The sequence below is a fragment of the Hydra vulgaris genome, chromosome 01 (assembly GCF_038396675.1).
Source record: "Hydra vulgaris chromosome 01, alternate assembly HydraT2T_AEP".
NCBI lineage: Eukaryota > Metazoa > Cnidaria > Hydrozoa > Anthoathecata > Hydridae > Hydra > Hydra vulgaris.
This window is the reverse complement of record NC_088920.1, coordinates 37,419,416-37,445,093: the sequence shown is the minus strand read 5'-3', so window position 1 is coordinate 37,445,093 and position 25,678 is coordinate 37,419,416. Positions and strand designations below refer to the sequence as shown.

General features: G+C 26.0%; 1 protein-coding gene across 1 annotated transcript in view; it reads left to right on the top strand.

The window, feature by feature from the left end:
* Nucleotides 1-442: 442 nt before the first annotated feature.
* LOC100206435 (ribosome biogenesis protein BMS1 homolog) overlaps nucleotides 443-25,678 on the top strand; it is a 45,794-nt gene continuing 20,558 nt past the window's right edge. Inside the window, exons 1-12 of the mRNA XM_065788074.1 lie at nucleotides 443-861; nucleotides 1,723-1,802; nucleotides 9,848-10,036; nucleotides 12,099-12,241; nucleotides 12,322-12,443; nucleotides 14,243-14,388; nucleotides 15,018-15,092; nucleotides 15,366-15,464; nucleotides 15,618-15,652; nucleotides 19,746-19,938; nucleotides 20,094-20,190; nucleotides 25,475-25,567. Coding sequence (XP_065644146.1) covers nucleotides 513-861; nucleotides 1,723-1,802; nucleotides 9,848-10,036; nucleotides 12,099-12,241; nucleotides 12,322-12,443; nucleotides 14,243-14,388; nucleotides 15,018-15,092; nucleotides 15,366-15,464; nucleotides 15,618-15,652; nucleotides 19,746-19,938; nucleotides 20,094-20,190; nucleotides 25,475-25,567 — 1,621 coding nt within the window. The 5' untranslated portion in view covers nucleotides 443-512. The remainder of the gene's footprint in view (nucleotides 862-1,722; nucleotides 1,803-9,847; nucleotides 10,037-12,098; nucleotides 12,242-12,321; nucleotides 12,444-14,242; nucleotides 14,389-15,017; nucleotides 15,093-15,365; nucleotides 15,465-15,617; nucleotides 15,653-19,745; nucleotides 19,939-20,093; nucleotides 20,191-25,474; nucleotides 25,568-25,678) is intronic.

Sequence of the window (25,678 nt, the reverse complement as noted above, 5' to 3'; positions counted from 1 at the left end):
GTTTTTAAGATATATTACCCTTTTATTGCAAAAATATAGGACCCCAAATATACGAATTTTAGCTACTGACTGATGTTGAAGTTTAACCTTTGACTGAAGCTTTGAATTGAAAGCTTTTGAAGTTTAACCTTTGAATGAAGATTTGAATAGCTACTGACTGAAGTTGAAGTTTAAAGGTAAACCTTACAAAAAGTACCACAAAATCCGAAATAATAAACATTTTGATTTAAAATTTTGGTAACCTTCATGAAACATGTTTAACAACATACTGACAAAATTTTATCAAAATCTGAGATGGTAGTGCGGGGATTATTTCGGAAATTGGACCGTTTGGCGTGGAATGACTCAACAATTTGATTAGAACCTTTTTCCTAAAAATCTGTCAGTTTCAATGAAAATATTGATTTTATTGGCAGGGTAGTTACGTTAATATTTTCGGTCTACGTAAAAATCGCTGTGATAATTGTGAACATTATGGAGCAACCTTGTAAAATCCTCGTGTGAAAACAAATATGGCTGATGAACAAGGTGATCAAAAGGCCCATAGGGCTAGACAAGCCGGTCGAAAAGCAGAGAAAAAGAAAGTTAAAAGGCATCACCCTGACGAAAATAGAAATCCTAAAGCATTTGCAATTCAGTCTGTAAAAAAATTAGCAAAGCAAGTGCATCGTACTCTTGATTTAGAAACTAAAAAATTTCATGTTCCATTAGTGGATAGAACATCATTAGAGCCTCCACCGATTATTGTTGCCATTGTAGGCCCTCCTAAAGTTGGTAAAACTACTTTAATAAACAATCTTATAAAAAGTTATACCAGAGAAAAAATCAGCAATTTACAAGGCCCAGCTACTGTTGTTTCAGGTAATATAAGTGCAAGTGTTTTAATGTGGTTGTGTTTGTTTTTATTTATTACGCTAATGTTTATGTTAACAACTTTAACTTTAACAAGTGTATTAAAAACTTTAAAGTAATTGAATAATCATATAAATTTGATTTGTATTGACAAATCAAATTTATATGGTTATTCAATCAACAAAGCAGTTTTTTTGTTATGATCTGCCGATTTGACTTTTTGTTGTAAAGGCATTAAAATAAAATTAGATTGTAATAATACTTAAAACAGAATCATTACAATCTTCTATATTAATGCAAATTTTTAAATATTATTTTAAGACAAGGAGGTGCTCTTGCTTTTTTTTTTGTTATTTAATAAAAGTAGTGCAGCTGACAGCCCAAGTAGTAGCGATATTTTATGCAAATTATTTTTTTGCCATACAAGTTTAGCAAGTAATGGTGTTATAAGTCTTTTTTCTTTAGAAAAGTCATTTTGTCATTTCCAATTGTCAGATTCAATAAGTTTATGCTCATCTGGATAAGTTTAGCTCATGTGTTTTGACTGTCCATTTTCTCTATTCTATGGCCAATCATTGGTTACAGCGGCAACCAATAATTGCTGCTGAATAGACAACATTGTTAAATAGTTGTTTATTGTTAAATAGCTGTCTATTAAAAATAAATTTTTTTTTTTTGAAACTGTTTCATTGTCTAAATACTTACTAAAGCAATGTTCACTAATAATGAATAAATAGTTTTTACTATGTCTTTGATTAGAATACTCCAAAAAATGTCCCAACAAGTCCCACTTTTAAGTTCAATATGGGTAAAGATTATTTTGTGATTTTTTTTTTTTTTTGTTTGTTTAAATATGATATTTTAATTTAGGAAAGAAGCGACGAATTACTTTTATGGAGTGTAATAATGATATAAACTCGATGATTGACATTGCCAAAATTGCTGATTTAGTAAGTTTCCTAGATTTATTTTTCTAATTTGAGTATTTTCAAAACAGTCAATTAAAATATTTTATTCAATAAACAAAAAAATTATTTTGCAAAATTTATGTTAAATTTCAAGGTTAATTTCTTTATGTTGAATTCAATAAATAATTTTTATTTTATTATTACTATTTTTTATAATTACCCATTTTTAGTACCCTTAATTTGCTTTTAATTCAGACATAAAATATATTTATTATGAGAAAAAGTAAAGTGTACTCAGCAAGCTTATATATAAATCAATGTTAGTTGTTTACTAAAAGTAAACAATTAACATCAAAGGCATCATAACTTCTGTTATGAAGGTATATTTTATAATCAGTTATGACAGCAAGGATTTTAGATGAACTTAGCATAGCCTAATATAAAATTAAAACCAAATATAAATTATTAGGAATAGTTTTTTCCAATAGCAATGATGATTATGCATTTATAAACTTTATTATGTGTTTCCATAATAATATAAAGTTAACAAAAAGATTAAAAGCAAAGAACATCTAAATAGAAAACAGAAAGAAAAAGACTTTAAAAACTTGTTGTTGTTTTTTTTAATTTAAAAAAGTTTTTATAATAATTTTATTATAAAAGGTTTTTGTAAAGGTTTTTAATATAAAATCTGTTTTTAAATAGAAAAACTATTGCCAATACTGTAAATAAAAAATCTAATTGAGATAAAAGCAAAATGTATTTATTGCAAAAATTTTATTTCTTAATTTTTAATGAATGATATGAAGCAGCAAGTTTCAGTAATGAAACTTCCTAGTAAACATTTTCACTAAGGGAAAGAATGAGATTTTTTTATTTATAATTTCTAGATAAAAAAAATATTTTTAAATACCAATACCATAAATCAACTGACTTTCCAGTAACAATTTTTTTTAAAATTTTTTATAAATAAAGAGGTATAACAATAACATAGTAAAACAATAATCAATTATATTTTAAGTACACTTTTAGGTTCAACATTGTTAACATTTGTTAAATACCATACCTTATAACAAATGTTCATCAACTTTAAAAAATAAACTATTAAAGATCTTATCTTTTTTTTGCTTTTGTATTTGTTGTGTTTAAAATTAAAAAAAAAAGTAGTTTACATATTTTAAACACTAAAATAATTTAATCTTTTGATTTAATATAATATTTATTATTGAAATTCTTTTGACAAACAGTAAAAGAACTTATAAGTCCTTTACACGGCCATCAAATAATTTTAATAAGCGTTATTTCATATATATATTTTTTCTTCACTTCCAACAAGGCTGCAAGCAATAATTATTAGAATTGGAAGTTACTGAAAGTTTATAAATCAAGGTAACAATTAACAGACGACTTAAAGGATTGCAAGTTATATGAATATAACTTAGGAACAGCCACGGTAAAATAATGAGACTTGATTAAATGACGAGTAACACGAGAATGAAATTTAGTAGATAACTCAAGAGGTGCTAGCTCTTTAAAGCAGCACCCAATATAGTATTTATAGAAAAGAGAAAGAAAAGGAACAGTACGACGATGTGACTATGGTTAAAAGGTCCAACTATGTTTACAATGCCTTTTTGCACCTTGTCTAAAAGAGGAAGGGAATCATTCGAAGATCCGCTCCAGATATGGCAACAGTATTTCATACAAGGACGGATTTAAGATATATAGATAAAGAATAGAATCTGGAGTAAGCATGTGGCGAGCACGAGAAAGATATGCAACCTTAACAGATGCTAATTTTGAAATGGATTTGATATATGGTTTCAAAGAAAGATCGGAAGTAAGAGTTAATCTTAGAAGATGAAAAGTAGATGACTCATTGAGTACATTACCGTTCATAAATATAGGAAGATCTAAATTGTTGCAATAACGATTAGCAGAAAAAAATAGAGTTTTGTCTGAGTTAAAGTTCATATAAGTTATATATATATATATAAAAAAAAAAATCTGTAATTGAGGAAACATGAAAACATCATACAAAAGTATTAAGTTTTTGTAACAAAAAAAAAGTATTAAGTTTTTGTAACTAAAATTATTGAGTTAATAGTATAAAATTTCATTTATTTACTTTAGCATAATTTTAAATGTTTATTTTTTCTTTCTTTTCTTAATTTTATTTCTGCAATTGCAAAAAAATTTTTTGTCAACATTGAATCTGATAGAACAGAATTAATATTTGATCATGTTACAAAGAATATTGTGTTATATAAGATATTTAATATGATATTTTAGTATGATATTTACCATGATACTACATAAGTGCAATCTTTATGACATGATTCCCAAATATTATTTCTGATACTACAATAGTCTTTTTAAAACAACTGTATATCTTTTTGGTATAGTCTTAAACCAAAAAAACATTAATGTTGGTAAGGTTGTTTTTTAAATACTTAAATATACAAGATTATCATTAAATCAACAGTAAATTTGATTATAAATAACTGTACTTTCATTAATAACTAAATTACAACTTTGCAAGGTGTTATAAGAATTAGTTATTAGGTTTAATAATAAGCATTATTAAAAAATGTGATCACACTGGTTGTAGAAAAAGAACAACTTTGAATTATTGTTTGTTATCAAATTTTGAATTCAAATTTGAATGAAATTTGAAAAAAAAATAATAATAAAAAAAAATAAACAATTCAATTGTTTTTATTTAACATTGAATCTAAAAATCTGTCAGGTCAAGTTATCCTGCTAATGGTAGCATGTAACCCAGTACATCTCAGTAAATCTGCTACATATCCTGCTGCCTTGTAGGATAATCTTTTTTAGGCAAAGGCTAGGAGAAGCCAACTCCGACTTAAAACACCCCCTGCCTTGGGGCTCTTGGTTGAGTAAAGTCTAGAGATGGTGTCTTGATAAAAATACTCATCTTAGGCAGATGTTAAATGCATCCGGCTACTGTCTTGTAGAAGGCCTCCTTGGCAAAGACTTAAGGGGTAAACAGATTCTATCTGTTGACCAGCCTCACACCCCTTCTTCATCTATTAGGCTGGTGCAGATATATTTTTAATACATTGTTTCCAGTTTAGGATGTTGAATGCTGGATCTTCTTGACTCAATGCATGGGTCTCTACTTGTGTCTCTGTTTTTATGATTAGGCAACTCATTTTGTTATCTCCTAATGAGGGTACAGCTCTAAAACTCAGTTTTATGGTTCTGAGGCCGCTGGTAGTCAGGTTTCCCGAACTCTGTGGTAGGTCTGAACAAAGCTGATTCCATCAACAGCTGAAAAATATTAAAGTATTAACAGTGTCATGTTGCGTATGGGTGGTGTCCCTGTTTGTACTTTTGGTGTGCATTGTCAAGGCCACATTTAGAGCCCTTTGTTATGGCTTAGGGTTTGTTAATAGTAATGAGGCAATTGCTTGGGATATTAAACAGTGTTCTGAGTACTATCTATGCTTTGAGTCAAGTTCTCCAATCTAATTTAAAAATGAATAAAGTACCAAAAACTATAAAACACAAATAACCATCATCACCAAGTTCTCTAAACCTATCATTCACTAATATTCGTGGTCTTCAAAGTAACTTTTCTTCTGTTGAGTCTTATCTCTTGCAAAGTTTACCAGACCTACTTACTCTTTGTAAGACTTATTTGAGTTCAGCTGTCTCATCTTGTGACCTTAGTGTTGATGATTATCTTCTTTTAATTCGTAAAGACTCTAATAGTCACATGCTAGGCCTAGTCATTTACATTAGTAAGAATTCACCGATTTGTAGGGAAACTAGGTTTGAATCCACCAACTATTCTTTTATGTGCTTTTGTTTAGTACCACTATACTTTACTGCCTTTCTCTTTGTTCTATATTGCTCTCCTTCATTTCAAGACTGCACTCTTTTTGATGTTATTTCTGATCAAATTGACTAAGCCCTCTCTCTTTATCCATCCGCCAGTATCGTTGTTGTTACTGACTTTAATACACACTGAATGGCTTGGCTTATCACACTGAATGGCTTGGCTCTAGTGTCAGTGACTCTGCAGGCATTAAAGTCCACAACTTTTGCTTTTCTCAATCCCTAACTCAAATAGTCAACTTTGCAATTGCTTTCCAGACAACCCGAATCATTTACCTCCTCTACTCCACTTATGTCTTGTTTCTGATCCTAGTCAGTGCTCAGTTTCTCCTCATTCACCCTTAGGTACTTTTGATCATGGTTGATCTCTCTAAAACTATTATCTTATTCTTCTTCATCATCTGAATCCCTCTACTATTGTACCTCTTATAACTACCTTAAAGCTGACTGGGACTCTTTCCGTGATTTTCTTCGTGATGGCCATTGGGTAGAAATCTTTTGTCTTTCAGCTGACAAATGTGCTTCTTACATAACTTCATGGATTCAGGCTGGCATGGAATCTTTTATTCGCTCTCGACAATTTCAGGTCATGCCTCACTTTTTTCCATGGTTTACCTCTAATTGTGCTGCTACAATTTCCAATGGAAACCATTACTTCCATATCTATCAGCAAAACAATTCTCCAGAAAACATACGTCTGTTTATTACTGCTAGAAACAATTGTAAAAAGGTTTTGTCTAACGCCAAAGCCCACAATTCTCGGGTCATGAAATCTTGTATTTTATCTCAAAAACTAGGCTCTCATGACTTCTGGAGAATCTTTAATAGTATCAATAATAAGGGCAAATCTGTTATTCCATCTCTCTTGTATGGTTCAGACTTAGTCACTTCACCTAAAGACAAAGATGAATTGTTTGCTAAAAACTTTTAATCAATATCATCTCTTGATTCCACTAGTTGCGTTCTACCTGATTTATTTGTCAAACAGGTTGATCCATAGCTTGACCCTGCATCATTCCAGCTTCTGTATCTAAAGTGATTTCCTGTTTAGACTCAACAGCTTGTGGTCCAGACAACATACCTGTTATAGTCTTGCAGAAGTGTTCTCCGGAGCTGTCGTCTATACTTTCAAAACTATTTAACAAGTCCTTATCAGAGTCTTGTTTTCCAACCTGCTGGAAAGCGACATCTGTTATCCCTATTTTCATAAATTCTAGAGAGTGATCTGATTCGTCAAACTACTGTTCCATTAGTCCTACCGTAAGCAAGGTTTTTGAATCTTTAATTAACAAACACTTAATCTCTCATCTTAAATCTAATAACTTACTTTCTGATCATCAATATGAATTTCAATCTTTTCGTTCTTCAGCTGATTTGCTAACAGTAATAACCGATAGGTTTTATCATACATTAGATAAAGGTGGAGATGTTAAGGCCATTGCTCTTGACATTTCTATAGCTTTTGATAAAGTTTGGCATGCTTGTCTTCTCCATAAGCTTTCTTCTTACAGTGTATCTGGTAACATCTTTAAGATTATTGAATCCTTCCTTTCCAATTGTAGTTTAAAAGTTGTCCTCAATGGATAGCACTCTTCATATTCTGTAACTTCAGGAGTTCCTTAAGGTTCAATCCTTGGCCCTATACTGTTTTTAATTTACATTAATGATCTTCTAGATATTCTCACATCTAATGTGGCATTGTTCGCTAATGATACTACCATTTATTCTTGTCATGATAAGAAGCCAACACTCTCTGATTGCTTGGAGGGGGCATTTGAGCTTGAAATGGATCTCACTCCTGCTACAGAATGGGGCTCATAGTGGCTGGTAAACTTTAATTCAGATAAAACTCAACTTTTTTTCAGCCAATCACTATCGCAATAATTTACATTTTCCTACATTTATGAATGGTAATGTACTCGATGAGTCATCAAGGCTCAATTTACTTTTTCAAAAGGTCCCGGACAAAATGTTTGATCTAAACTTGTTTGGATCGGACAGTGTCTGATCAAATTTTCAAAATATGATTTTTATGGTTTTATGGAACCAAGTTATGCAATCGAAATCTTTGTCATGTTATTCAGTTAATCTAATGTTAGTCTAGTGAAATTGTAGTCTCTTTCCTTATTATTTATAACATTTCATCACAGATTTTTGTTTTTTAATGAAATAGTTTCAATTTAATTTGGTATGTTTTTTTAGACTTAAAGTTTTACGCTGCAACTGACAATGCTTATTATTATTTTTTTTTTACAATATGGCAATGGCTGTTTTGATGTTTTAACAATTTAAAGGCAATAAAAAACATTATTACATTAAGAATAACTTTTAATCATTAGTCTTTTTTCAAGTTTTTATTTTACGCGAAGGCTTTAATAAAATCAAAAAGTAATTATAATGATCATTTAAAATAAATGTATTATGTGTAAATTGAATGTTATATTTAAAGTTTTTTTTAGTAGGTACATATTTTTTATAATAAATTTAAACGTTTGTAACTATTTTTCCATGTCTTTCTAAAAATCTTTTAAAAAATTATTTTTTAAAGTTACTTTAGATTATGAATAAGTTCAATTAAGTCTTCCCATGATTTAATTGCTTTATTATTATTTTTTTTTTTTGTTTCTATTTTTATAAAAAATTGTTTAAAAGTTATTTTTTTATAAATTTGACTTACTAGTTAAAGCATGAAATGATTAAAATTTGCAATTTTTAAAAGTCTACGTTATTTTTTTTAACAATTTTTTTTGCAACTTTTTGAAAGAAATGTTTATACAACAAAAAATATATTTTTTCTTTTCAATAATTTAATTTCACTTTTTTAGATAAAATAAAATTTGTTGATTTGTTAAACAATCAGTAGAAGTAATTTGTAAAAACGTTTTGCGTAACTTTAACATTTTTAAAGATAAGTTTTAAAGTAATTTTTTTCTAAAGCAACTAAAAAAGATAACAAAAAGTAATTTGTAGTTCGAGTTTTTTTAGTTTTATTTTAAAGCTAATTTATTTTATTTTTCATAAGGAATTGTTTTGCTTATTCTTTTAGTTTTTTCATTTTTTTTCCTAGATTAAGTTTAGCTTAACGTTTCTTTTTTCATTAAGTTTCTGAAAGGTTTAAATCATCAAAACATTTAAACGACTGTTTAAATGTTTTGATGATTTAAACCTTTCAGAAATTTAATGAAAAAAGAAACGTTAAGCTAACGGTCAAGTTCTAACAAAAAAACAATTATTTGCATTGTCAGCAATAGCATTCATCACACGCCATTCCTGTCCAAGCTTTATTTTGTAGAATTTAATTCCCGTCGGTCAAAATGTCTGATTACTTTATAAATTGATCAAACAATCTGAGGTTTTAGCCGGGCAATGTCCAATGTCCGACCATTAAATTGAGCCCTGAATCATCTACCCTTCTATCTTCTAGGATTAACTCTTACTTCCGATCTTTCTTGGAAACCATTTATCAAATCCATTGCAAAATTAGTATCTGCTAAGGTTGCATTTCTTTATCGAGCTGAACACTTTCTTACTCCGGATTCTATTCTCTATTTCTTTAAATCTCAATTCTGGCCTTGTATGGAATATTGTTGCCATATCTGGGGTGGATCTTCTAATGATGCCCTTTCTCTTTTAGACAAGGTACAATAATGTATGTAAACATAGTTGGACCTGCTCTTGCGGCCAACCTCCAACCATTATTGCATCGTTGTAATGTTGCTTCTCTTTCTCTTTTCTACAAATACTATAATGGGCACTGCTCTAAAGAGCTTGCGTCTCTTGTGCCATCAACTAAAATTCATTCTCGCGTTACTCGTCATTCAATTAAGTCTCCTTTTTCTGTGACTGTTCCTAAGTGCTATAAAAACTCTTATTTGCCTAGTTTTTTTTACTCGAACATCAGTTCTTTGGAATTCGCTTCCTTCTTCTTGCTTTCCTGATTCATATAATTTGCAATCCTTTAAATCGTCCGTCAATCGTTATCTTGCTCTACAATCTTCATCTTTTCTCTTTCAGTAACTTTTAACTCTAATAGTGCTTGCTCGCATTTTGCTTAATTTTGGCACAAACAAATAGTTACTTTTTTTTCAAAAAGCACTAATGGCATCAATATATACGTGCGTGTGTGTGTTTGTGTGTGTGTAAATAGTCTAAATTATATAATAATAGTTTTAATACTTTTTTTTTTTTTCAAGTTCATTATTCTTTCATTTATTATTCAGGTGCTTCTTATGATTGATGCCAGTTTTGGATTTGAGATGGAAATCTTCGAGTTTCTAAATATTGCTCAAGTACATGGTTTTCCAAAAATTATGGGAGTGCTGACTCATATTGATTTGCTAAAGAAAAATAAATCTTTGAAAAAGTTAAAAAAAAGAATGAAGACAAGATTTTGGACAGAGGTTTATCAGGTATTGTGTTGTTGTGTAGTAAAGTAATATTTTAAATTAATGAGTTTCTTAAATCATCTGTTATCTCTGTGTTAGAAACAATTTATATCTTTATATTCTCTCTTATAAGCATATATAATATATCTTTATATTCTCTCTGTACTTATAATATGCTTATAATGTGCTTATAAGCATATTTGGCCCGAAATGAGTTATAAGCATTATTTTAATAATGCTTATATGCGCAGAGAGATTTTAATAATGCTTATATGCGCAAATATATATAGCATACAAAGACGAAATCTGAGTATAAAATTGGATATAAAATTTATTGCCAACCTTAAATTTTCCAATTCTGAGGGCTGATAAATATTTACATACGCATTTAATTTGAATTTTGAAATTTTGAAATTATTTTGAGAAATACAAAAAAAAGTGCATAGTACAAATTGTTTATAAACATACATGCACATGTATGTATATGCATATATATAAACACACTAAAAGGTTACTAAGCAGAAAGATAATAAAAATATATTGGTGCAGTAGGATCTAGTTAGAATTAAATAGTGGACTAATGTATGTGAAAACACCAATTATGCTTTGAAGAGCCTGATAAAAAGACTAGCATCATCCATCAGGAATGCATCATTGTAATCTTTATCATTGGCTGTAGCCAACACCATATAAGTCATGATGCAATAAAATAGACCTCACCACAAAAAATATTCAAACCTCTCCTTACTTTGTGCAACACCAATTATTTTGAATAAAGTGTGGATATAGAGACAAATATACACAATGAATATTATAGAAATAAACAATAAAATGTAAAAACCACATAACAATTGTTTTTACTACATCTTAGGTACAGTAATAAAGATAATAATAAACAATAAAATGTAAAAACCACATAACAATTGTTTTTACTACATCTTAGGTACAGTAATAAAGATAATATGTATAGTAAATATATTATATGCCTTTTCTAATTCACCTTCTTTCACTGATTCATACAACCTTCAACTTTTTAAGTCTTCTGTCAACCGTTTCCTTGCTCTATAACTCTTTTTTTTATTCTAGTAACTCTCAAATAGTGGTTGTTTGCAGCCTTGTTGAGAATGAATGGGAATAAAAAAATTAAAAAAAAATGAGGAAAATTTAATTACAGATAGTATTTTACCATTTTCAATAAACATTTAAAGGCCTAACTTCATTTATTCAAACCCATTATATACAAAAATCAAGTAAATACAAAAATCAATGAGAGTTATAGTTCAAAGGTAACTATAAATAATAAAAAGTGATTGAATCAAACTAAAATAGCAAAACAACTAATTGTGGTGCTAACAGGTGTTCAACTGAAAACATAGTTGTTGTAAACAAAAAAAAGTATTTGTATCCATGTAGTTGTCTTTTAAATAAAGTTTTCGTCCATGGGCTAGCACATCATAGCCAGACACAGGATCTATAGAACGGATTTTAATTGGTTAAATGCATGCTTAAGTCACCATATGTTGCAAGGCCTCACTCTTAATTTAAAGAGCAAGAAATCTGTTATGAGATTTTAACTCTATGTACATAGTCAAAAAGTACTGATTTAATTGGATTGCTGAGCTGTAAACTTGCCGCTTTGTGTTGCTCTATTGTGCAATTCTTTTTTATGTAACACAAATTAGCTTATAAAAATGATGGTAATTATAATGATATATAATTAAATATAATATTAAATAATTTTCTAATGTTAAAAAGTAAGTTTTCAGTTTAAAACAAAGTCACAAGGAAGTTTATTCTTATACTTAGGGTAAATAAGTAAGAGCTTCTAATGTATTTAGAAATAAAGGTTTATGATCTTTGAAGTTAATTAAATTTAAAAAAAGGCTATTGAAAGCATCATTAGTCTGAAAATTATCTTTTTAATTTTCACTCTGAAATGCAAGATAACTGTCCACGTAATAATAAAAGGCCATGTTTTTTAATCATCTGAAGAAAAAATTTTTTTTATTAATTCATAAGCTTAAAATTAAAATCTTATTTTATTTTTAAAAATATTTGAATGAAATAAATACAACTTATTTTACAGGGTGCCAAGTTGTTTTACCTAACCAACATTACGCATGGATTATATCCTAAAACAGAAATACATAACTTGGCTCGCTTCATATCAGTGATGAAATTTAGACCTCTTTTGTGGAGGTCGTCTCATCCATATGTACTTGTTGATAGGTTGTTTTTTTTTTTAATAAAGTTTTAGGTTTTATTTAAAAACAATAAATTGATCATTCGTTGTCATTTGTTTTTTTTAGATATGAAGATTTAACTAATTCTGAGTTAATACGTGAAAATAGCAAGTGTGACAGAACTGTTTGTCTGTATGGTTATATGAGAGGAGCTCATATGAAGTCAAAAGCTAAAGTTCATATAATAGGTTAATATTGCTTATAATTCAATTGCTTTATTGCATTTGATAACAATTTTGCAATAATAAATAATTTTAATGTGTTTTATATAGTATTTAAACTTTATGAAGTAAAATTGGAAAAGTGTTTTTGATGTTTTAAAGTATTTTTCAAAACATTCCAGAATAAGTAGAAAACATGATTTAATATTATTTTAAATTGTATTTATATAAATATATTTTTATACTTTAAAAGTTTATTACTGATTTTAAGTTTTCAAATTTATCACTGGTATTAATTTCATGACTTTTACAGTTTAGAGCTTTAAATTTTTTAAGGTCTGCTTGACAATTTTTTTAAAGGTTTTTAGAAGTTATTTTTACTTTAGGTTTCTACTGGAAGAAACCACTTCTTCCAATAAGCTGGCAAGAACTGTAAAATGTTCATTTGATGAGGGACCCCAAACTTTACATCGCTTTTGAGTGCCATAATATATTTTGATTAGATTTTAAATCTAATTATAAATTATGATCTTATTTGAGATAAATCAATTAAAAAATAAATTATTGGTTTTAACCAAGGGGTTACTGGTGGCATTTTTTGAATGTATTTTTGTTCCAATTGACAAATCTCACAACACTCTCGATGCCCTTTCTCTTCAAGACAAGGTGCGAAAACGCATTGTAAACATAGTTGGACCTGCTTTTGCGGCCGACCTTTAATTCGCTCCGATTTACCTTGTTTTTGTGATTCATATAAATTGAAATCTTTAAAGTTGTCTGTTAATTTACTTGCTTCTTAAACTTCATTTTTTCTCTTCCAATAACTTCCACATCTAATATTGGTTGCTTGCAGTCTTGTTGGAAATGAAGATGTTAAAAAAATATATATATATTGAACAATACTTTGTAACAACTTGGTAAAATTTTATATAAATCAACTGACTCTAATTTATTTAAAAAAATATATAATTGTATTTAGTTCAATATCAAAATGTATTTACTAACTTATTTTTTTTAAAAGTATATATACATATATGTGTGTGGGTGTGTGTGTATACACATATACATATATACAGTGTTCGAAGTGGAGAAAAAAAAGTAATGGGATAGCATTTGGTATAGATTTACAAAAAGGTGGCGGGATGGTTTATACTTATATAAAAAGGTGACTGGACAGCAACCCGCCCCACTTTGAGCACTGTGTGTGTATGTATATGTATATATATATATATATATATATATATATATATATATATATATATATATATATATATATATATATATATATATATATATATATATATATATATGTATATATATATATATATATATATATATATATATATATATATATATATATATATATATATATATATATATATATATATATATATATATATATATATATATATATATATATATATATATATATATATATATATATATATATATATAATATATGAGCATCAATAAATACGAATTCTCTCAATACTAATTTTTTTATTTATCTAAGAAATTTTCGCTAGATTATTGATACTAGCATCTTCAGTTTTAATTACAAATTTGTAATTGTTGTTATCATTAAATATATTAAACTTATTCAACTCTCATACAAGATGTTGTCATTTAAAAAATATATATATATATATATATATATATATATATATATATATATATATATATATATATATATATATATATATATATATATATACATTTTCCATGATGTAGTTATGTAGTTATATAAACTATATGTATAAGATGTATACTTATATGTATAAGATATACTATCCAGTATTACTATAATATGCATATACATTTTTTAGGTTGTGGGGATTGTGTAGTTGACGAGCTACATGTTCTTGCAGACCCATGTCCTTTACCTGAGAAATTAAAGAAGCGATCATTAACAGAAAAAGAACGTCTGGTATATGCTCCAATGTCAGGTGTTGGAGGGATTGTTTATGATAAGGTTTGTATGTTTTATTCTAAAATTGCTTAACATTAAAGAACAATTCAAAAAAAATCCGAGTAGCACAGGTGAGAAGCAAAGTTTTCATATAAAAATAAAATTAGTATTGTGTTGTTTTTTAACTCTTTAACAGTTATATGACTGTTATTTAACTTTGTTGTCATAGTTATATATGTCCATTTTTTTCTGTGAAAGGATCTGTATAGTTTAAAAAAAGTCTTTTTTAGGACTTTTAATTTGCATAATATAATTTTGAAAAGTATATAATTGTATTATAATTATGTTTCAAGTCATATTCTAATCACAAATTATTCTTATGAATCAATCATCAATAAGTCCATCAATCAATTATAAACCATAAACTAATTATAAAATAAACAAAGAACATAGTAATTAGCCAATTGAAAAATTGTTTTGCTTAATCGATTTAATCAATTTTGATGATATCTTAAGTTGAATGATTTTAAAATGTTTAAAACAATTTTTGCAGTTGGGAAATTAAATATCAAGTTTTATTTGCTTTAACTTCTGGTTTTTATTTTTTAAATATTTTATTTTACTTCTTTTACTTCTGATATTGTATATTTTACTTTAATTTTAAAAATTAATGTTGTATTATCCAACTAAAGGATGCTGTTTATATTGATCTTGGTGGAAGCAAAGCTGGTCAAAGAGCAGCTCTAAATGAAACAGATGAATATGAAGTAGTTTTTTAAATATATTGTAATTTTTATATATTTTTAAAATTCATTCATGTATCAATTATTTAGAAGTTTTTAAACAGTTAATTTCTAAATAATTGACACTTTAGAATTGAATATTTTTTGAGTAAATTGTAATTTTTATACATTTACACAATTTATATCATTTTATTTATTTTGTTTAGTTAAAATTTAATATTTTTATTTATATTATTATGTTTATTATTATATCATATTTATTATTTTATCATATATAGAAAACTTATAATTTTATAGATGGAAGGTCAACAGGAAAATGCATTGATGTCATCATTGTATTCTGCTAAAACTCCTATTGATTCAAAAATGGAATTCAGTGAACTTAATATATTTAAAGTACTTCTTACTAAAACTTGTTTATATGTATAAAATATATCCTCAATGTAGTTTGACACATAAATTAGGGTTATAAAAAAGTATATTCAGTAGCATTATCCTAACAATAATTTTATTTTTTTAGCGTGCTGTTAAGAGAAATTTTTTTTTTAGAATTCTAAACCTGTTAGAGGAGAAGAAGTTATAAGGTTTGATAAATATTATGTTATATTATATGTTATAATTATATATATTATATATATATATATAAATATATTATATGTTTTAATTATAAATATTATATGTTATTATAAATATTATCATAAGGTTTAATAAATATTAACAAATATAACTTTTAAATAATTATAACTTTTTACTGAACAATTTTTTTAGCAAACACATTATCGTCTTTTGGCTTTGAGATTTTAATTTTCTTGTCAGCTTTTTATGCTATTAATTATGTTTTTGATTAAGTAATATCAGGAGCTGTTCTAGAAAAATAATTTTGGGCAGAGGTACCCCCTTCTCCTGCGCCATATTTAAAAGAACAAAAAAGTCTTTAATTTCTGTTTTTTTGCCTAAAACTCTCCCAAATACATATTTAACATTTTAAGTGACATTTTTTGAAAATTTTAAATTTGGACATTTTATGTTGGCAAGCAAATAAATAGTTAACTTTATTTTCTGATCTATATATTTTATAATAAAATGTAAATATGTTTTTATATTATAAAAGTATATATATATATATATGTATATATATATATATATATATATATATATATATATATATATATATATATATATGTATATATATATATATATATATATATTTATGTTATAAAAATGTGTATATAATAATTTATATTTTTTTGAATTTGCACATTTTGTTAAGTAACACTCCATTATAAACCAAATAGATAATTGGATGGTTGATTTATAAAAGCTTTATTTACTACATTTTAGAAAATTGATTTGTAAATGTTAAATTACCTTTTTAAAGTTTAGTTTTAAAAAAATAAAACCCTGATATATACAGTGAGAATTTAATTGTATAAAATCATTTTTCAATAATACTAACATTTTTGAATAAAATATTGTATCATGCACTAATTATAAAGAACTTTTTTTTCGTCACATTTTACATTTGGTAAAATATATATATATATATCAGGGTCTATTCTAGGCCGTTTACAACAGCGTCGACCGTATTTGGGCGCCTCCCAAATTAAAATTTGAGGACCTTTTTTATTTACAGCAAATATTGTTTTTCTCGCTAAAAGTTGCCAGTTTTCAGCTAAATTTCTCTGGGCCAGGGGGGTACTGCCGCCCAAATTTTTTTCCTAGAATAGTTCCTATATATATATATATATAAATATATATATATATATATATATATATATATATATATATATATATATATATATATATATATATATATATATATATATATATATATATATATTCTTGCTTGGTCATCCTAAATTTCTGCCATAAAATGTAAATTTCATGTTTGTTTTTTTAACATTAATTTAGAAAACCAGAAATAGTTAAAAAACTTTGAAAAAAAAATAACTTTTTGTCAGTCAATGTTGATTTTTGTTATTTAAAATTAAAAAAATAAAAATGAAAACATTCTAAATGTTTTTATTTTTATTAAAAAAATAAAAAAAATTCTAGTCTATTAAGTTGCGTTTTTGTGGTTTTTTATGAAAGTAAAAGATTTCGTTAGTATCCTCAATTAAATTTAATGATGTTTACATTAAATGTACGTAATTTTTAAGACCAAGAGGTGTCTAGAGCCATTTTTTAATTTGTATAACTATATTGAACCAAAATTTAAAATCTGTTAAAAAGCTAAAAAGATTGGGAAATAGTTTTGTTTCAACAAGACAATGATTCAAGACACACTGCTAAAATACTAAAGCTTTTTTTAATAGCTTTAGTATTTTAAATAGCTTTTATAGAGCCCTAATTTGAATCCAATAAAGCATTTATGGATTCAGATTAAAAATGTTAGATTAAAAAGTAGAATATAAAATAGGTAAGCTGTATTTAAATCATTGTCTGACGATGTAGACATGGTCTACATCAACTATCTTATATATTATATAAGACTATTATATAATAGTCTTATATAATAGTCGACTATCTTATATAATAGTCTGCTGCTACAAGGAAGTGCCGCTACATTGACTGAAGGTTTAGTTGGGGCAAGCAATCTATCAAATAATGAAAAAAAAACTTAAAAAAAAAGTTTCGCAGCAGTTTCCTGTCTTTAAAACAATTAAAACATGATATTTTATTGATAATATATATATATATATATATATATATATATATATATATATATATATATATATATATATATATATATATATATATATATATATATATATATATAAATAAAACTATGGATGTGTGTTTAGATAACAAATTAATGTGAATATAAATATTACATAAAGAATCATTAAAAAAACTTTTTTTTTTAAATTTCAAACACAGATATGCAGAGAAATATATACACAGGAAACACATATATACACAGGAAAAAATTTACGTGGATGTACTAGCCGTGCAGTCGCACGTCTTGTACGTCCACGCCTAAAGTAATTTTTTTAGACAACTTGACCATGTTTTTTATATGGTAAGCGTTTTAAGAATTTGCGGCAAAATAAAACTATAAGAAACTAGAGAATCAATCAGTAATACTCGAAGAAAAGAACCAAAGCCTATAAACAAAATAAAAAACCTAAATAAAATAAGCTAAAAAAGGTTTATTTAAAAAAAAAAATATTTGTTGTCAAAAAAATAATTTACCTAAATATTTACTGTTTTTGTTTTCTTATTTTTAGAGCATTTTGTTATTTTCCACTACCAAAATTGATACAAGTCGAGAAAAAAAGTAGATCAGAATATAACGAAAATAAAAATATTTTTTGATATACAATTTTTTCGTAACTTTTTTCAGTCAGCATATAAAGGAAATACTTTATAAATTGCGCTAGAAACATAGACAGTTTTTAAATTTTTTTTCAAATTTAATTGCTAAACTTTACTGTTTTTATCAATGGACAGGAAAGCGAGAAAGCTAATTGCTATTTATTTGTGATTTTTTTATTTATTGAGTTTTTCATGTAAAAAAAAGAAATGATGCTGCAAAATTTTGTGGGCTAGTGCATTGTTAATTTACTGAACTTTCTTAATGAAATTTTCAGGAGCCTATTTAAAACTTTATTTTAAGTTTTTAAATACAAGTTTTAAAGAGAGCAATCGTTATGTTCATTATCTCTAGTAATTCGTATTAACATTGGAAATTGGGCAATATTAAAAGAAACAGTTTTATAAATGTATCAAATGTGATAAATACATTTATTAAAGAAACTATGTTATTCTTTTATTTAACTTATTCCATCATTAACAAAATTTATTAATCAAATAATATTTTTCACAAATTAATAATAATTTATTTTAGAGTAAAAACGTCAAATATAGCAAAAACTTTTCTTAAAAGTGAAAAGACGTAAAAATGAATAAACGTAAGAAAAAGAAAAAAAAAAATTTCTTATAGTTCTAGTGTACATAGCAAATTAGTTTCTTGACTGATAAAAGTCATGAATAAATTGCATATCAAAACTTTCAATTGTTGTTAAGTTGTTATAAAAGATACTTTTTTCAACAATTCTAAAAATAAAAAAGAATAAAATAGTATAAAAAATTTTTTTTTAATTTAATTTTTTTTAATTAACAAATTTTCTAGTTTATTTAATTAAACTTGATATTTCGTTACAATTTTGTTTCCTTATTTAAGAATTGTTTTTTTTTCTCAGTAAATAAGTTTAGCTTTTTGCTGCAATTTATTAAAACACTTTATAAGTTAGAAGATGAAAGATGCAAACTGCCGTGGTCAGTTAGTCTAAAAAAATTACTTTAAATGTGGACAAACAAGGTGTGTGACCGAACTCACTTCCCGGTAAGGCTTGATATATATATATATATGTACACCACTTAGTGTTTTACGTAAGAAATGTAGGCCACTTTTTTGTCGTTATATAAGAAATGTAAACCACTTTGTGTTGTTATATAAGAATTATGCACCACATTGTGTTTTTATGTAAGAAGTATGCACCATTTTGTGTTATATGAGGTTATAAATTTTTCTCATTTTTGTTATAGATTATTAAAATAATAATATGCTGTAAGAAAAATGATATTTTTATTATAAAATTAAAGTATTTCAATTATAATAAGATTGTAGTTTAAAAGACTAAATTTAATTTAAAAGTATTTTATTTTTTATAGCGATTCTAATTGGACTATGCCAGAAGAGCAGGTATCATTGGATGACTCTGGTAGAGTACGTCGTAAAGCAGTTTTTTCTGATGAGGAAGGTGAAGAGGAAGACTCAAGTGAAAGCTCTGAAGAGGATTCATGTGCAGAAAGCAACAGCGAAGATGACAATGATTTTGAACCAAAAAACAAGAAGTTTAAAAAAGTAAGTGTTTTTAAATGTTTTAAATGTTTAAATTTTAAAATGTTTTTTTTTGTACCAGTTTTTAATTCATTAACTAAGCATTAAACAAAGAAGAAATTTTTTTACATTTCACCTCCCTTGCACAATTAATAATAAATTGTCTTACATTTGTTTAGAGTACAGAAAGTGAAAACATTGACTTTGAAGACGAGAGTGAAGATGAAAGTGAAGATGAGGAGTTCCAAGACATGCAAAAAATTGAACCGCAAAATGGTAACATTTTATTTTTTTTATTATATTTTTTTTATTATATTTTTGTATTGTATTTACCTCCTTAAGGTTGTCAAAACCTACTTGTAGAAGTCAAGGCCACAAGAACCTACTTGTAGGAGCCACTACAGTCCACAAGGACTGTAATGGCTCCTTCAAGTAGGTTCTTATGACTTTTTTTTCTTGTGGCTTTTTTTTCTTTCTTTAAACACACTCTCGTTCCTTTATCTCTGAAGCACAAACCAAGGCAGTACAGCAAACAAGGTGGCTGCAAGCAAAAACAAGTTTAATATGTCATTAGACAAAACAAATAACTTTTTGCACATCTTCTAATCTCAAAACACCATTGTCATTTAGAAGTCTTTTTCTAGGAGGAGGTTGAAGAAATCATTTAGCTGAAAAATTCTGAAAACGGACATGTAAATTAATATATAGTTAAAAATAAAGTTTGTTTGCTAATTCAAAACAGGTTTATTTTTTTCTATCAATACTTATTTTTATTTACTTTATTATTTACTTTTATACTTTATCATATTTTTATATGTTGTTGGTTTTTAAGGCTTAAAATCTCGACTAAAAAAGTTTTTAATTTAAGTATTTTCAATAAAGTTATGAAAAAGTGTTGTTTCGACCCCAAATGACTAAAATTGCTGTTTTGACCTTCCCAAATAAAATCTTGTCAGTCATGGTTGACTGTTTGAAAAAAATTAGAGTTTAAGAATGTTTAAGAAATAATTAGAATTTAGTTTGGAAAAAACAAAATATTATGTTTGTTGTTTTTAAATATATCTAAGAAATTTTTTTGCTTCACTTATTTAGATTAGTTTCATTTTAGTGGTGGTGAAAATCCTTTTTTCATAAATGATAGAACTTCTTATTTTATTATTATTTAATAAAAATATTTAATATATTATTTTAATAATACATATAATAATAATAATTGCTGAATTTAACTAAGAACCTTTTAATTATACTTTTTTTTTTTTTTTTTCATTAAATCTTTTAATTTTTTTCTCTCATAAGTTTTTGCAGCAAATGGCAATTAATAAATGAATGGTTTATAGAGAAATTTGTAATTACTAATTGCGCGTTAACACTTTTTTTCCTGTAATTAAATCTTAAAAAGTATATATACATATTTGGTAAAAATCTCGTTTTAATTAACAGTGTTTTAACAATATATCTCATACGGTTGTATGTAACTAAGAACACATCTCTCTTTTTATTTTTTTATTTTTATTAAATGTTTTGTTTATTTTAGTTGTAGCTACTATTTGCAAAATCATTACAAGTCAATTAATACACTATTACAATTAATTAATACACTATTACAATTAATTAATACATTACAATTAATTAATACATTACAATTAATTAATACATTACAAGTCAATTAATACATTACAATTAATTAAAACATTACAATTAATTAATACATTACAATTAACTAATACATTACAATTAATTAATACATTACAATTAATTAATACATTACAATTAATTAATACATTACAAGTCAATTAATACATTACAATTAATTAATACATTACAATTAATTAATACATTACAATTAATTAATACATTACAAGTCAATTAATACATTACAAGTCAATTAATACATTACAATTAATTAATACATTACAAGTCAATTAATGCATTACAATTAATTAATACATTACAAGTCAATTAATGCATTACAATTAATTAATACATTACAATTAATTAATACATTACAAGTCAATTAATACATTACAATTAATTAATACATTACAATTAATTAATACATTACAATTAATTAATACATTACAATTAATTAATACATTACAATTAATTAATACATTACAATTAATTAATACATTACAATTGATTAATACATTACAATTAATTAATACATTACAATTAATTAATACATTACAATTAATTAATACATTACAATTAATTAATACATTACAATTGAATTTTTTTTAAATAATTTTGAAATTATCATTTGGGCATTGACACATCTATTTTTTTCTATTACTAAATTGGAATAGAATCGTTAAACATCAACATCATCAAATGGTGGCAACTGAAAAGAGACAAATAACACTTTCATTTTTAAAACAAGCAGAATCAGAGCTAAAACCACCTGTTGAAAAGAAAAAACTCTAAAAGAGTCTGAAGGTTCAGAAGAACAGTCCACAAGTACCAGCAAGAACTACATCAAAACCAAAGCTGTAACCAAAAAGTTATGAAGATGGGATTGATATTCAGACACCTTCACAGTCTGGTTTATTCAGATCAATTATTTAAGAAGCTGTTAAACTTAAATGAAAAAATGAAGAAACCACTACATTTAAAAAGCTGGTCACTGCCCAAATAAATGATTTGCATAAAATATGATTTATCAAACACTCCATTTTTATATAATTATGTACATTTTCATAATACACAAAAATGTAAATAATTTAAAAACTATATGTGCTAGAATAAAACTGTAACCAGATTTGGATTCAGCATCGAATATATATTTCGAAAAGCTTTTTTGTTTGTTTGTGATGAGAAAAAAAGTTTAATTTTGTTGACCTGATTATCAGAAGATTATTGTGATTTTCAGAAGCTATGTAGCAGCTGAAAAAGTGTTAAACTCAGTAAAAAAATTTTAGAATTAGAGACTTACCCTATTTGTTACCCTATTTTTGTTACATTAATTTATACGGCGTATTTATAAAAAGAAGTATAAATTAAGAGTATAAAGTATAAATAAAGAGTAATGAAAGAAAAGATTGCTGCCCCATGACAAACCCTCAGTCGATGTAGCAGCTCTAACTTGCGGTAGCAGGCTATAAGGTAATTGATGTATGTACTGAAGCCCTCGGCAGCAAACTATTTTAGTGTGACATCAGAGATGTTATCTAAACACACTTCCATAGTTATATAGTTAAATAGAGAGTTGATGGACTCATTAATAGTATTTTTGAAAATTATCATAAAATGACTCTTTATTGACTTCCAAGAATACCACTTGTTTCTAAACCAAAGCTATTTCTTCATTAACTGTAAATATCAGATCTAAGCTAATACATATTATTAATTATTTTATAAATATGTATAAATTATTGTACAAACTATAAATATTACATGCTAAAATGATTTACAAATCTGCCTGTTGTTTACCTACTTTTGTAGTTTAGCTTTACATAAACATTTTTTTTTATTTTTATTTTTTTTTATTAACAACTTTTTATTTTTTATTAACAATGGTTCCATAGGTACTTGAATACAGAAATAAAGCATAAGTTAGGTATACAGCTTAAAAAAGAGAGAAATAAAATTAGAATAGGAAATAAATAGCTAAGTATTATATATATAGAGTACATTTATATTGTTATTGTTATATTATAGCTTTTTACTTGGGTGTTGAGTTTTACTATTTGTATATAATTGTCTTTTATTTATTGATACATTTTAAAGATACTTGGTCTAAAGTGGAAAAATAAACCAGAGTAACTCGGTTTTTTACATTTTAAGGATGTTAAGAGATGTTTGCAGATAATAGAGATTTTATCAGAGTTAAAATAGTGTTTGTGTTGTATAGTGTATAGTGATTTCACCAATGAAGCTAGCACTATAGCAAACAAATTTGTGTACAACATAAAATTTTATATGATTAGGTAATAGATTATTTAATAAAAGCATACTGCTTACTTTAACAACTTATTTTATCGTTTTCCTTAATATATTAATGTGAGAGAAGTTATATCTATATAAAGCAGTGTAAAGTTGTGTATAACAAAAGTTTGTGTAAATTTTTTAAAATAGGATTGTGTAGAGAGAATTTTTAAATGTTGTCAATTATTTTATAAGGGGATTTTTTTTGTAAAGTTTTTTTAGATGCTTTTAAAATTTTTACAATATATATTGGTTTTAAAGGCCCTAAATCATATTTTGTAGGGCTATCATTACAATCAAGAACAGCTTTGCATCTATGAGGCACGAAGTCAACTAAATTAATGCAAGCATTAATTAAGTTAGCATGATTTGTAAGCTTGATGTCTAATATTTGACTATTAACATAAATAATCAGTGGTACCTTATCTCAACTAAGCCAGTTGATTGGGATATCAACTTCAAAACACAAATTTTCTTTTTTAAGAATTCTTCAACCAATTTGCCAATATCTTTTGGATCCTTTTCCTGATGTTACATCCATCCAGCAGGAAGGCATTTCATTCTTTGCATGCAGTAATACAATGTTCTTACAATATTCTTTGTATATTTATTGATCAATAGTTTCAGTATATCTGTTATTAGATCAACATCAGCTTGACTAAAACATCCCAAAATTGTTACATACCTTCTTTATGTTATACAGTAAGTAAAACATGGAGAAGGTAATGCAAATAAGGATTTAGGATCATATTTTGTATTCTCTAGACGTCAAACAAACATTCCTTCTGATTTGAACTGCATAAACTTTTTCTTATTACTAAAAAGGATCTTTTAAAAAAGATTTTAGTATTACAAACCTGGCAATATGTTAAATTGTGTGGTCTTCCTGATTGCTTTTGAATCATTTTAAATCCAGTAAGTTCAAATCTCTTCATAATTTGTCAATCAGCAGACTCCATTAAAGTCTTACGAAACAAATTTCCATTTGAACTTTTCTTGGTACCAACCTTTTTCACTGGAGATATACATTTCTTATACCTGTTGACCTCAATAACTTAACAATAAATGAAGATTTCCACAAAGTATTTGTTTACAGTTGCAAAAAATGAGCATTTTTTTAGAAAAAATGTAAAAACATTTAGTGTGACTGAAAAAATTTATGCTCATTAAAAATCATTAATTTTAAAATCAATTAAAGACATTAATTAAATAATCAATACTTGTTCAAAGTATGGCGGTTAGCATGAAAATCTTTTAATTGATAATATGTTGGATTTGGTAAAATAAGTGCTGAAATTTTTATAAAGTTCAATTTTATTTTGCCTGTCCCCAAAGTTTTAGGTTCACCTTATTAATCTGTAATTAATTTATACTATTGTGTAATTTATTTTTTTATTTGATTATTGTGTGCCTGAGGAAACCTTTGTTGATAAAAAAAAAAAAAAAAAATTATTTAACTAATCAACTTTATGCAGATTTATATATATGGAGATTTATATATATGTAGATTTGTAAATCATTTGTAAATCATACCTGACAAAGTCTGTTAATGAACTTTTGATTAAAGTTATAACAAAACAATTATAGTACACACAGACTATTCATTTTTATTTTATATACATCATTTTATTTTTAGATATGAAGAAATTGGCAGATTTAATGAAAAAAAGAATCGGAAGTCTGGGTTTAACAAAACATACTGATATTAGAACACATATTTATGGTGAAGGTAAGCTGTTAAAAATTTTCCTCTTTTTTTATTCATATTTTATTTATATGTCATTATATCCTTTTATATGTCATGAAGTGAATCATTATAGTCAGTAAATTTGAACTTTAA